The sequence below is a fragment of the Pyrus communis genome, chromosome 7, assembly GCF_963583255.1.
Source record: "Pyrus communis chromosome 7, drPyrComm1.1, whole genome shotgun sequence".
NCBI classification, from domain to species: Eukaryota; Viridiplantae; Streptophyta; class Magnoliopsida; order Rosales; family Rosaceae; genus Pyrus; species Pyrus communis.
The window spans coordinates 25,133,007-25,147,559 of record NC_084809.1 but is presented as its reverse complement, the minus strand read 5'-3'; the positions used below and the strand labels follow the sequence as shown (position 1 = coordinate 25,147,559).

At 40.5% G+C, this 14,553-nt stretch overlaps 2 protein-coding genes across 2 annotated transcripts; one reads left to right on the top strand and one right to left on the bottom strand.

Moving 5' to 3' along the window:
• Positions 1-5,205: 5,205 nt before the first annotated feature.
• LOC137739792 (protein STABILIZED1-like) lies at positions 5,206-8,645 on the bottom strand. The gene has a single exon (XM_068479502.1). The coding sequence runs from the start codon at positions 8,505-8,507 to the stop codon at positions 5,427-5,429; it is 3,081 nt and encodes a 1,026-aa protein (XP_068335603.1). The 5' UTR covers positions 8,508-8,645; the 3' UTR covers positions 5,206-5,426.
• Positions 8,646-12,271: 3,626 nt separating this feature from the next.
• On the top strand, positions 12,272-13,789 carry LOC137740727 (probable polyol transporter 4). The gene has a single exon (XM_068480547.1). It carries the CDS (start codon positions 12,272-12,274, stop codon positions 13,622-13,624), a length of 1,353 nt encoding a protein of 450 aa, XP_068336648.1. The 3' UTR covers positions 13,625-13,789.
• Positions 13,790-14,553: the final 764 nt, after the last annotated feature.

Here is a 14,553-nt window from a genome sequence, read left to right as displayed (position 1 = left end):
TTCTTCGTGCTTTTCTCATAAGTGAAATTTTTAGCTAAATATAATATGTTTGAAGTGCCAATGATAAGTTTCTTACCCCGTCTCTCTTCTCATGCATCCCAAAGGAAAACTCTACAACTTTTTCTCCTCCAACAGTCGGCCCCTAGATATGGCTTCGACTTAACAGTAGACTCCTTTTCTACGTTTTTTTTTTCTTTCTCTTTCATGCCTTATCCAGGGCCTCCCCATTGGAAAGCGATCCTCTTCGAATCCCTTCCACCAAATCCTCTCAATCCATCAATCCAAGTTCTTGAAATTTGATCCAACGGCTAAAGTTATTATAACATTTAAAGGGGGCCATGTTTGTAACCGTTTAATCAAATTTCAAGGGCTCGGATTAATGGATTGAGAGGATTTGGTGGAATGGATCCGGAAATGATCTTTTTTCCCTCCCCCTTCCCCATATCTTCACCTTATGTTTTGGAGCAACCCTCCATAGTTTAATAGAGCTCCATCCCAAGTCCTCCTCTACATTCTCTTTCTGAGTTTATATCTTATGGTGGGTCGAAGCACCTTCTTCCGTTATGTTAACGCTCAAAATTTATAGGTTGAAAACTAAAACAATTAACCCTCGATCGGCTCGAGAGTAGATGATTGCTTCACCGATGCAAGGTTGGTCAATGTGTATTGTCAAGGAAAATTATGGGTTATGGTTATTTGGGACAATGCTTTAAACTATTAATAGATTACTAAAGTTTAGTGGGACATCCAACATTGTATAATTATGTACGTTAAGATCAATTATGGGTTATGGTTGTTTGGGACAATGCTTTAAAGTATTAATATATGAACTAGAATATTTCTCTAAAGTTATTCAGGACAATACTTTTAATTTTTAGAGTTCATTTCATGTCTTTGAGTTTGCAAGTATTACACATAATACTTTGTCAACATGGACTCGTCTTTGTTGAAGGAAAAAATGTTTGTAGTTTCTCAAGCATGTGTACAACTTAATGGCATGGAATTTTGGTATCCAACTTGATTACCTTTACATGATAGACTTTAGCATAAAATTAAAGAGTAATGTAGCAAGTGATTTCTTCTTATAAAACTACTGATTCTAAAGATATAATAATATGGGGAAGACAAAATTGTTTCAAACAGAAAGAGCAAGATTAGGTGTATCTCAGTTTCTAACGTTAAATACCGAAAATTGGAATGCTCCACCACTATTATTGTTTTTCGTATTAGTATGACCTTCATTAAGTTATATTTAAATGCACATCTGTTTTGTAATAACCGCCTTATAGTGATAAAATTGATTTAGTCCTAACTTTATGACTATATAGGATTTTTTTTTTCTTTTTTTCAGGGGGAGGCCAAGTTTTGTTGGTGGTCCATGTGGTGAAAAAAATATATTAATTAAACACATGTGGTTAAAATTGCCATTTCAAACAATCGACTTAGGAGCCATACATAGGTGTTTGGACCCAATTTTGCACCATCAGTCCTAGCAATCGAGGCAGTTGAGTGAGCAGAATTCTAGACCAATGGTTGAGATGATTTTAATTATTATGGAGGGATAATATTGTGTTTTAATTATAATATTTATCTTTTAGTAATATATTGAATTATTTCAACTTAGTGTTGCCTAATTCCCCAATTGATTTGAATAATGATGGAATATGGGGAATATGGATGTGCATTAAGGCATGTCATCAGGTAACAACATGCAAAGATATTGGGGATATGTTTTGCATTTGTGGCATTGTTTTGGCCACGTGAGTCATGCATCATTAGGTCTCCTGTGCAAAGTGGTATTTGATGGAAGATGGCATCTTAAGTGAGTAGCTAATATTGCAATTATTAGTTTGCATTGGGAGTCTTGGCTATGAGCGACGGCTTAATAGGATAAAGCAGAAATGGATCCTCTCCGAGGCAACCCCTCGGGGATCCTCCTGATCAGTGTTAATGGGCCATTGGATTTTTATCCAACGGCTACAAATAGAGATGCCTTCTAAAAGTTATAATAATTGTAGCCGTTGGATAAAAATCCAACGGCCCATTAACACTGGTCAGGAGGATCTCGCGGGGTTGCCTCGGAGAGGATCCATTTCCGGATAAAGCAAGGCTACTGATGGAGTTTTGATGATGAGATAAGAAGCCTAGGTGGGCTAGGCTTCCGATGTGATGTGATAAGCCTAGATAGGCTTTTATTTTGTTTAAAAAGTCAGCCATCTGGAAGATAGGCTATGCCACGAATCAGTCTTTCATTCTAATAGTTTGAGTTTCAGTTGGTTTCTACAAAATTATCAAGCTGTGCCAAGCAAAAAAGTATGGATGCTATAAATACAGAGTTGCAGGCAACATTTAAAGCCCCTTAAAATCAACACATAAATTGCCCTGCGCAAATCTTTTCAACAACCTTTGAGATTTTTTCCTCTTCCCCTTTCTTCCGGCCAACACATCTCAGTTTGGATAAACAACACTGTGAATGCAACCAGCGACATCTTCAGTTTGGATAAACAGCACTGGAGTCGTAGAATCAGTCGACCGAGGAGCATCTTCAGTTTAGATAAACAACATTGCTTCGAGACCCACTGGTTATTTATCCAAGTCTCTATCAAGAAGGATTTTTTTAGTCCTTGTTGGTAGAGGTCATCTCATCAGCCTTCTCGGCGAAATGAGGTGTTACCAGGTTACTACATTCAGCACGTTGAAAGCCGCATTTGATATTAAACTTCGCAGAACTAGCAACCTTGTCTTCAGGTTCTAGAACCCGAAGGCCAAGAAGTGTTCCTTCTTTGACGGCAATCGCAAGATCGAGAAGTCAGCAATGTGCCCAACATGACATCAACGTATTTTACTCCCCGGCCGACGAGTTGGCACACCCTGCACACAATCGAAGGACATAGGTAGCTTATTAATTGCTCGAGTTGTGCACCACGTAGGTTTGATAGTTTTTGGGGTCAACAATAGGATACAAGTGAATAAATATGTTCCCCTTGCATACTTGCATCATTTCTTCCACCCTCTAATCTGTAATCTTGAGATTGAGCAGAGAAAATCGAAAACCATATGAGACAGAAGATTCACTGAAATAGTTTCTTACTTGGCATACAAAACGTAACAAGGAATTCGAGAACCATACTGCTCGATCTAGGGCAAAACAGCAAGCAAGCAATGTACTCTTCTTATGCTCACAATGCTTCATGATCAACACAGAGAGAGAGAGAGAGAGAGAGAGAGAGAGAGAGAGAGAGAGAGAGAGAGAGAGAGAGAGAGAGAGAGAGAGAAAACTAACGACAACAAATAAGCAAATTGATCGAAAACCAACATCGAGAACCAGACTTGATGAAGAAGGATGCATCATCCACCAGGGACCACCATACCGACCGTTACCACAAAGTAAATGAAGCCCGCCACAAGAAAGCGAAGCCCGCCACAAGAAAGCAAGCAACATCGCCACCAAGGGAAAACATTAGGGAAGGCCAACAAGGATGGTGGTGCGAACACCCGAGTTGAAGCTCTACACATCTTCTCGTAAATCTGTGCAGTATCGCGGTGAATATATGCGGAAGATGATTGGAATCGAGTCAAACTGATGAAAAAGATGAAAGGAGATGGATGGAAGGGAGATGGAGGGAGGGGAGTGGAAGGGGATGGATCAAGGAGATGGAAGAATCGGATGATTGGGAATTAGATTTAGAGATGGTGTGATCAAAAGCAAGGGAAGACTCCACATGAGGAAATTGAGAATTGCAGGGATGGGGAAAAGTGCAGACAACAGAGAGAGCAAAGAGAAAGGGAAAAGAAAGGAAAACCATGAGATTACAACCGACCCTAGCCACAGCTAGGGCCAGCGGTGATGCGAATTTAACGAAATGAAGAACACCCACACAAAGGTAAGAAAGATTCTCACAAGAGGAGAAAAGATCTCTCACGGGAGGAGAGAAAAGAGCTTGTTCTTTCCTGGATTTTTTACCAGATAAAGATATTGGTAACAAAACAATCTACAAGAGTTTACCAAAGAACAAAATGTACAAGGGACTCTGTTCCGTAGGATTACCATTATATATATGTCCACATCCAATGGAATACACAATATACGATCGAGGGATATATGTACAGGAATATGAAACGTGGTACGACTGAAGAATTCGTCGGCTCCTCCTTCCATACTCTCTCCCTATTTCTATTAGCCCTTGAGGAAACCCCTTTTATAAAACTCAAACCACAAACCAGACAGAGTGAGGACACGACGGAAAATGCTTATTTACTACAGAAAATGTCCAACACCATATAAATTTGAAATCTCGGCATCACTAGTAGTATTCATATTCTTAAGATCAGTAAGGGTACCCTTTCGACTCCGGTTCCTGTCCTGCCTTGTTTGAAAGCGCAGCGGCCACCACCAGAAAGCTCTTGAATGTCTTCTTCTTGTTCCTCAACCGTCAACCCAGAAACAGAATCTGTAAACTTTGAATGGTATTTGTTATTGAACGACTGGATATGAACATTACGAGGATACATATTACGTATGTGTATATATTGCAACTGTGTCAGAATGAGAAATTTGGTACGACACACTTCACTCGGCATATATTCAAACGGTGAGAAAGGGAAAGGGAGGAGGGGTGAGCTGCAAAACACAATGGAGGGGCAAAACAGCAGTTTAACCTTTCAGAAAACCCCTACCAGAGGGAACTGGGAACCCCCTTCTATAAACTCAAACCAAAAACCAAACAATAAGACAAAACCTTAGTACGTCAAAGACAGTTATTTCCCGACAACGGAAGAAGCTCCTGTTAATTGGCATGGCAGTAATACAGAAATAAAAGTAGCAGTAGGTATAGTCATTCATTTCAGTGCCAAATCCAGGGTTAAATAACGAGGTGATCCGATATGAGAAATACATTCTTACAAGCAACTGTTCAATTCGCATACAAAATTCAGGTAAGGAATCAAAGAAGCACAGTACCAACTGGATCTTGGATTACACGGTTTAAGTCAATCAATGCACAAGTAGATTCAACATAAACTAGCAAAAGAGCGGAAAATGAAGGTAAGACAGAACGCAGCGTGATACCGTTGGATACAACCACAGAGGGAAAACCATAAGAGCTGCTGTAGTCAGAAAATAAAAAATGCAACATAACGTACAACGCTTGAATTGAAACGAGAAAAGTGATCGAAAAAAATCTACAGGGGAACCTGAACATACAATGGAAGAAAAACGCATAACCATTGTAATTCAAACAATAAATAAAAATATGTTGCCACATACCATTGTAAATCGAACAACAAATATAGACATGCTACGTCATTGTTGATACTGAGAATTTATGCAGTGAACTATCAATAAAAGGAGCAAAACTAGAATTACAGCGAAGCATGCTTCCACATTACAAAGTTTTACAGCAGAACCTGGAACAGAACAGCTTGAACTACTGTTTATTATGTTCAGCTGCACTCTCTTCCTTCCCAAGAGCAACCACCACTTTCTTCAAGATGGCTTCAGTTGGTTGGTGGGAGTTCTCCACGGCCTTTGAAATAGGTTGCCATTTCTCACCATGCTTTGGTTCCGCAGCTATGCACCTTTTAAGTACATCTTTCTGGTTCTCATCGGTTCCATGTTGAAGTTCAAATTTGTAGTATAAAGCCCAGAAATCCCCAATATCTGGCGCTAGTGTCACTGCCCTGTTAAGCCAAGTCCTAGCTTTGTCAACCTTCCTGTCATGCCAAAATAACTTAGACACAGCAGCAATGACATGGGGATCATGATCACATTTCTTCAGGGCATCCATACTCTTCGTCTTCCGTTGTGGACGGGGTACCATCTCAATGGACGCAGCCCACAATATACCACTATTGGGACACTCCTGCAAAGCCTTTGCCATCAAGATATCAGCTTCCTTCTTATTTCCATGCCTTAATTCAGCTCGAACAGCAGCAAGCCACAATTCAGGGTTCTGAGGATTCTTCTTTCGGGCCATCGTCAGAATTGCACGAGCTTTACTCAGACCAGTCATCTTCTCTTCAAGATTAGCAAGAGAAAGCCACAGTGGAATAGAACTGGAGCAGTACTTCAGACCCGAATCATAGGCCTCCTTGGCTTTCTCCAAATGACCAAGGCGTTCCTCTAGCTGTCCAAGCATCAACCATAATTTATAAAAGGAAGGGAAGCGCTTCAACCCATCATCAAGCAACTTCCTCTCCGCATTAATGTTCCCTAATTCTCTCTCAACAATTGCTGATTTCATCCACACTCTTTCAGTGCCTCCCTTTTCTCGGGCTTTGGCAAGAAGCATTCTAGCTCTCTCTGGTTCATGGTTCTCAAATTCAAGTTTAAATGCAGCAAGCCAAATTTCTTCAGAATTGGGAATGGCAGCATAAGCTTCTTGAAGGATGGCACGAGCAGCAGGCACATCCCCAGCAAGCCACTTCTCCTTAGCTCCCATAAGCCACAAGACTTCAGCCTGTGGTCGGTATGTCACCGCTTTACGAAGTAAGGCATCAAGAGATTCCCTAGTCCCATGGCTCTTTTCAAGCTGTGCGGCTTTGAGCCATATGCTCTTCTTGGTTAGAAAGACAGTAAGTGCGTGTGCATAAATAGCTCTGGCTGTTTCAATGGAACCCCTTTTCTTGCATTCCTCAGCATCAGCAACCCATGTCCTCTTTCTATCCTCTTCCTCCACACCAATCCCAATTGTGTTCCGAATGATTGCTTGGCAAGTTGCAACAGACCCTGCACGCTCAGCAGCTTCAGCCTCCTTCATCCATGCCTCTCTATCAATCGCCAACCCTTCTCTTTGCAAAGCCCTTATACCCCTTTCAATAATCTTCCCAACCATGGCCGTGTTCCCATTAGCTTCCTCCAACTTCGCTGCTGTGATCCAAATGGCAGGCTCTTTTGATAACTTCTCTCTTGCCCTATTAAGGACCTTCCTCGCATTATCATAAGTTTCCAATCTTGCAAGTGCAAGCCATAACTCAATGTGCAAGGGACAACACTCCACAGCCCTATGAAGCAGAAGTCTCGCATCCTCCTCATTGGCAAGCTCCACCACTGACTTCCATAGCCTAACAGAATCGGGAATGTGTTCCAAACCTTTCCTCAATACCCTGCTCCTATTCAAATCATCACGCTCCAATTTCGCAGCCTGCATCCACAACTTCACCGAATTGGGAATCGACTTCACTCCCTTAGAAATCACGGACTTAGCTTCATCAGGGCTTGAAAGCCTACACGCCTCTAACCACACATCCTCACTCTTAGGACATTCTTCACACCCTTTCTGAATCAATTGTCTAGCTGCCTGAATCTTCCCAGCCACCTCCTCCAGCCTTGCAGCTGCAATCCAACCAGGTGGGTGCTTTGGATTCGTCTGTATAACACTCTTAAGCAACAACCTAGCCTTTTTAATATCCGAAATCTCGGCATCACTAGTAATCTTCATACTCTTAAGATCAGTAAGGTACCCTTTCGGGTCCACAACCGTCAATCCAGAAACAGAATCAGAAAGCCTATCTAATTTCAATGACAAAACAGTACCTCTACCCTCACCTACAGCAGTCAAATCCGTAACCGGAGTTTGAGACCACGGAGTCTCCGTACCACCAGCTCCCCTACTCTTGGGGTCCAATGCCGTAACATGCTCCTTTTCCTGTCTTGCTTTCTCTAAAAGTGTATCGGGCACCGGCACAAAGCTCTCAAATCTCTTCTTCTTGTTCCTCGACGAATAGTCTCCAATTTCTGGTATGCTCTCCCATTCCTGAGCAGACACAGTGTACAACTTCCTCTTCAGAGTAGCGAACTGCTCTGTGATCTTTGGGTTCGAAGCTCTGTACTTTTCAATCTCTTCTTTCAACCGTGCTTCTCTCCTGTCCTTCCTCCGCGAGTCCATTCTTTGCTCAATGGCTTCCCACACCGCATCAGCCTCCTTGTCCTCATCATCATATTCCGCCGATGCAAACAACCCAACATCATTCCCTTCGAATTCATCAAACTTCTGATTCTCATCGTACCCTTTATCCTCCCCTTCATCCTCCTCCTCTTCGTCGGGCTTCCCGCGCCCTCGGCCGACCCCAGGCGGCGCAGCAGGAGCAGCAGCGCCTCCGATTGTGGTGGCCGACCTATCAGGCAGGTCGGGCGCGGCACGTGCGGGCCCGATATCAGACCTGGTGGTAAAGCCAGTGGCCCCACGGCCGAGCCCGGCGACATAATTCGGGGGAGGCTTGGAGTTCAGGAACTCGAGGCGGGGTTTAGGGACGGCGGGAGGTTGGGTGCCGCCGAATACGGGGATGTGAAGAGTTAGGGTTGAGAGGGGTCGGATTCCGAGGTCGGAGAGGAGGGCGGAGTCGGATTGGGTGAGCAATTGGAGGCTCTGGGAGATGAATAGGCGCTGCAGAGGAATGGGTATGTGGGAATTTTGCTCGATTTGGAGCTTTAGGGCTTGGAGAGTGGTGGTCTTAGGGTTTAGATTTAGGGTTAGGGTTTTGTGATTGGGGGATGTGATGAACACCATGGCGAGATCGAGAGAGACGATTACGATTTGGGAGAAGTTGGAAGAATATGAATACGGGTCAAAAGAGATGCCGAGTCGGTTAAATATGGGCGGGCTACAAAGCGGGTTCAGGTCGGATGGGACGAGATTTTTAAGAAGAGTCGGTTTAGTCTAATAAATAATTTTTTATTTTGGAATAGGTGAATCATCATTTTATTTGTAACATGTCTACTCTTCAACTATGGTTAACAAAGAATTTAAATATTAACCTATGCCTAATCCTAGAGTTCCGATTGTTTCACTCTTTTCGGAGGGACTTGGCCGCCTAGAAGAATTTCTCGTCTTTCTTTTGTTTAGGTGCACAAGCGTGCCACTATTCGGCTTAGATTTGTTAAAAAAGATGTGAGTGTGATTTGTGTTTACGCCCAAGGCTAGGCCGGCTAATTACCCATTTTTGTTTAAGTTGTCATACATCTTAAGTTCAATGGAGCAAATGACGGGCAGCCATTTAGTGGAGCAAATGAGATGGGGAGACTTGAAAATGAAGGATAGGTGTCCCGAGAAATAGGGAGTCTCGGAGTGGTGAGGGAATGGGGCGTGGGCCCCACATGTCTCACAAACAACACAAAATATTCCTAAACATGAAATTGCCAATTTGCCTTCAGTATTCGATGTTTTGTAAAATTTTAACCGTAACTCCGATTTCTATTCTAATTGCGCCTATGCGTTCATACCGTCTAGTACTTCGAGAATATGACACAAATAGTAACTCGTACGCGTCATGAAAATACGGTCAACGGAAGTCAAAATCCTTGCCTCTAGGGCATTCTCGTCAATTCACTCTTTTAAAATTAATAAAATCGTAAAATTAGGGACGAGTTATCACATAGACTAACAGAAATATGATTTTGGGAGTAAATCGTAATTTTAGGTATGAAAGTGAGATAAAAAAAATAAATAAATAAATAAAAAACTTAGAGTAGCAAAGTGAAAATTTCACAATTTTTTAGTATAATAAAGTGAGAATTACCTAAGAAATAATTTAGATTGGGCTACATTATGCTAGGATATGAATTGAAAATAATATAGATTGACAAGTTGTGTATTTGATCGGTGGTCCTTTCTCTTGTACAAAGCTTGTATTTATAGGTTATGATACATCCTAACACATTTGACTTACGCTAATTAATGAAAATCTTCCTTAATTAGTAATAGTTAATATTAGGTAGGTTTGATTGTGTAAATCATCTAAATTCTGACCTTTTAGAGCAACTTTCTAATATGGTGGCAGATGACGTATCAATATTTTTGATTTTTTATTTGGTTTTGTATTATTCCAATCCTAATAATTTTTAAATTAAAATTTAACTTGTTTTTATTTTTATTTTTATCAAACGATAAATTGTTAAATTAATCACCGACGAAATTTGAACCGTCGACGATATTAGATATTTTGTAATGTCTTATTTCAAATGAATAATGAAAAACACTTGGAAATCTTTACCCAATAGAGGTGCATGCCACTAATCCACATAATAATGAGTGCAAACTATGAATATTGCATTGGCCTTTATTTTCTTCCCAGGAGGATCATCACCGGATTCTCTTTGTGAGGATCTCGCCGGATCTTTCAATCACATATTTTCATCATATATCATGCGGTCAGAAATCATTGTAAATTTTTTTATTTAAAATTGAATATAAATAGTACCTGATAAAAACTGGTTGCACGATATACGATTAATATATGTGATTGAAGGATATGCAGAATCCTCACAAAAAAGATGCGACGAGGATCCTTTCCCCTTTTCTTTGAATGAATATTGTCTTGTCGATTCTTGCGGTGCTTGTCTTGTAAATGCGTCACAAAGAAATTCCTTAGGGAAAAAAAAAAAATCAAATTTCCAACTTACTTTTGACTAATTTTCCATTTGTCTCCTCTCCCACAACCTTTTTTCCACTTCTCATCTCATTAGTCTTTTGACAAGCTTAGCACTTTCTTAGGGCACAACTTTTCTTTCAACACAATCTTACATGAAAAGCACATAACTATTCTTTCTCATAAGAAGGGAAATATTAATACCAAATTAATTAAATATATCAAACAAATTTGTTTCTTATGCTTGATGATCATCTGATCTAACAATATAAGATCAAGTGGTTGTAAATTTGTTTCATATGGCTTGCACTTAACCAACAAAAATCTAGTAATGCGTAGTGGCATAGTGCTATTCACAAACCCCTTCTAACTTTTCACACAATTTTGTCCATTGATATTTTTAATTCAGTCAATTCGATTGTCGAAAATTAAAAAAAGTGTGCGAGAAATAAAAATATGTGATTATCATCATCTTCTTTAATAATTTAGAACACAAAAATACAGACAATCTCCACAGCTGTCACATAGAAAGCGCCGTTTGAGCCTAAGCAAGCAAGAGTTCGAGGTCCTGTGACGTTAAACCGGTTGCACATGTAAAACTGTCACAAGTGGGTTTTCTTTCTTGCATTGCATTGCAGAAAGGTCTCATCTTTGCCTGCATCTCAATTTGTATTTTTCTAATTATTTCTCTGCCTTTTTTTTAATTAATTATTGTTTCAGATCTAAAACTCAAGCAAAACCCATGGTTCTCCTCCAATAGACTCCAAGTATTGGGCAGTCAAACAAAAACCAAACCAAACCCCCCAAAAAACCAACATCTGGGTGTTGTGCTCTGTTCGTCCAGTTTTATGATTGGAAACGAACAGAGATATTCAGAAAGAAAATCGAGATGGGGTTGGTTGGTGTTCCAGAAATTGGAAATGGAGAAATCGGTTTGTCTGGGATTCCATTGGGGACCAAGAACAAGTACAAGAGGATGGATTCTGAGTCCGAGGTCGAGCTCACAGAGAAATACGAGGATGCTGCTTCTCGCCACCATCTTCAACAAATTCGGAGCAAACAAACCAGGAAATATGTCCTCGCTTGCGCCATTTTTGCTTCTCTCAACCATGTTCTTCTTGGCTATGGTAAATAACTACTTACTTTAACTTTTACGTATGCATGTGTATCTATATAGATGTATCTATAAAAATGTGTATTCGTTTGTACGTAATCATGTATTTGTGTATGTACATCTGTTCGTGTGTACGATAATGTCTGCTCTGTGTTTTTCTATACGAGTGATATTCTATTTACTTAATCTAAAACTACGGGAGGGGAATTTGAACATGTCTTGAGAGGCGGTGAGTTCTGTTTGTTATTGTTATAGGAAGCTGCTGCTGTCGGCAGACATTATTAGTTGGCGTGTATGTTCTGTTATCATCTGCTTTATTTGGTTAACTGTTGTGCTTAATTGCTTTAAGAATCTTCTGTTCCAATTTATGAATAACTCCAAAACTTATCCTACATGACAGCAGAACGATTCGATCTATTTCTGGGGTTTTTTCATTCTTCGTGCTCGACTATAATTTGTCCAAATTTAGTCCCTAAATTAATTTTTTGGGTCTAATAAGTACTGCATTAAAACTTTGTTGGAAAAATTTTCACGTCTTATTGGCAATTTTGTGTACATCTCCTCATTATTTATGTGGGAAAATATTACGGGATTATCTCATCTCCTCTTTCCATCCCCTCCTCTCACACTGTTTGCAGCTAACTCCTTGCAACACGTTAGTAAACGAAAGAGATGATGGTCATACCTGTTCTCAACGTACCCCATTTTTTTAAGTGTTTGAACAAGGTGACTCTGAAGATATGTGTTTGAATATATATATATATATATTTTTAATCGGCAGATGTAGGTGTCATGAGTGGAGCTATCATATTCATTCAGGAAGATTTAAAGATAACCGAGGTACAAGAAGAAATTCTTGTTGGGATTTTGAGCATTGTTTCGCTTTTCGGTAGTTTAGGTGGTGGTAAAACATCAGATATCATTGGTAGGAAGTGGACCATGGCCTTGGCTGCTGTTGTCTTTCAAACAGGTGCAGCTATAATGACCCTTGCGCCTTCATTTGAAATATTGATGGTCGGAAGACTCTTGGCGGGCATTGGAATTGGCTTCGGTGGCATGGTTGCCCCTGTTTATATTGCTGAGATATCACCCACTATTGACAGAGGCTCACTGACCTCATTCCCGGAAATATTTATAAATCTGGGAATTTTACTCGGCTACGTCTCAAACTATGCATTTTCTGGTCTCCCAGCACATATAAACTGGAGGATAATGCTTGCAGTAGGAATTACGCCTTCAATTTTCATTGGTTTTGCACTTTTCGTAATCCCCGAGTCTCCAAGGTGGTTGGTCCTTCAGAACCGTGTTGATGAGGCAAGATCAGTGTTGATGAAAACAAATGAGAATGAAAGTGAGGTGGAGGACAGACTGAATGAAATACTAGCAGCCGCTGACAATTCCAGTGCGGAGAAGTATGAGGAGAAAAGTGTGACGAGTGAACTAATGAGTCCATCTCCTTCACTTCGTTGGATGCTTATCACAGGTTTTGGAATTCAATGTTTTCAACAGATAACAGGAATAGATGCGACTGTGTATTACAGCCCTGAAATCTTCCAAGAAGCAGGAGTTAAAGATAAACAAAATGTACTTGCTGCAACTGTTGCGGTGGGTGTTACAAAGACTGTTTTTATAATGGTCGCTATTCTCCTTATAGACAAGCTCGGAAGAAAGCCCTTGCTCTACATAAGCACTATTGGAATGACGATTTGTTTGTTCAGTTTAGCATTTACTCTATCTGTTCTTGGGAAAGGACAGTTTGGTGTTGTGATGGCAATTCTATTAGTTTGCGGAAACGTAGCTTTCTTCTCTGTTGGAATTGGACCTGTTTGCTGGGTTTTGACATCCGAAATCTTCCCTCTAAGGTTGCGTGCACAAGCAGCAGCACTTGGAGCAGTGGGTAATAGGGTGTGCAGTGGCCTAGTTGCCATGTCTTTTCTCTCAGTTTCCAATGCAATTTCATTTGGTGGAACATTCTTTATCTTTTCTGCATTTTCCTCTCTTTCTGTTGCATTCGTCTACACCTTTGTTCCAGAAACCAAAGGAAAGTCATTGGAGCAGATTGAGTTGCTTTTTCAAACTGAACACGATCAGAAAGGAGGTCAAGTGGAACTAGGAGATGTCGAGCACCTTGTGCAGAAAGGATGATTGATCGGGAAAGCTCATTCGATGAACAGATATATCTTCCACGTCTTACCGTCCTCCAACCGGTTTGAAAAGGGGTACAGCGTTCACACCACTAATGGAACTATTGTGAGTATGAAGTTGCTGGATGTGAATTTCGAAATAGAACCTTGCGCTTGTATAAATAGTTCTCTGCAACCAAATAAGATAGCTACCAGAGGGAGGCACATTACATGTTTGAGTTGTATTAGGGTTTACAACTATTAGACTTTTCGGAATCAAATTCGTTCACGGTAGTATTCTTACTGTTCTTACTTATCTTTGCATGCAATTTTACATCAATGAAAAATATTAACATTTGAAAGTTTAGCAGAAATATTTTATATGTTTTTAGTGCTTTTGAATTATGAACATCCTTGTTGATGCTAAAGCAAATTACAAAACCTATGTGGCACGTAGATTGAGTAACTATACGTTCTTTTATGGTTTGCTAATGTTGGCGTGCCAACTCGCTCGTTATTGAGCTAGGTTGGGCAAGTGAGGTGGATGTGGTGGTGTGGCGATGAAACACGCTACTGACTTCTACACCGAGCAACTTTGGCTCAGGAAGGAATACTCTCGACCTAATTCTGCTAACCCGAGGACAAGGTTATGCCTTTACTATGAAGTTTAATAATGATTCAGCTTTCAATGTTCAGTGTGCCGAACACTAAAAGTAACTTGGGTAACATCTTGCTTCGTCAAGAAAGCTAATCAATTGACCTTGTTTAGCAAAAGGTCAAATATCCGACTAATTCTACGGCTCCAATGATGTTTAACCAAATGAAATGTGTCGTCGGTTGTTAACACATAGATGTATCCAAACTGAATATGTGTTGACGAATGTTAGAGCAGTTAATGTATTCTCAAAGTGTTAAGAAAGTTTCGTGTAGAGTGTTGTGGGTTGAAGGTCC

Bases quoted from the DNA above. Each gene is read 5' to 3' on its own strand.
- LOC137739792 (XM_068479502.1), bottom strand. From the start codon at position 8,507: ATGGTGTTCATCACATCCCCCAATCACAAAACCCTAACCCTAAATCTA.
- LOC137740727 (XM_068480547.1), top strand. From the start codon at position 12,272: ATGAGTGGAGCTATCATATTCATTCAGGAAGATTTAAAGATAACCGAG.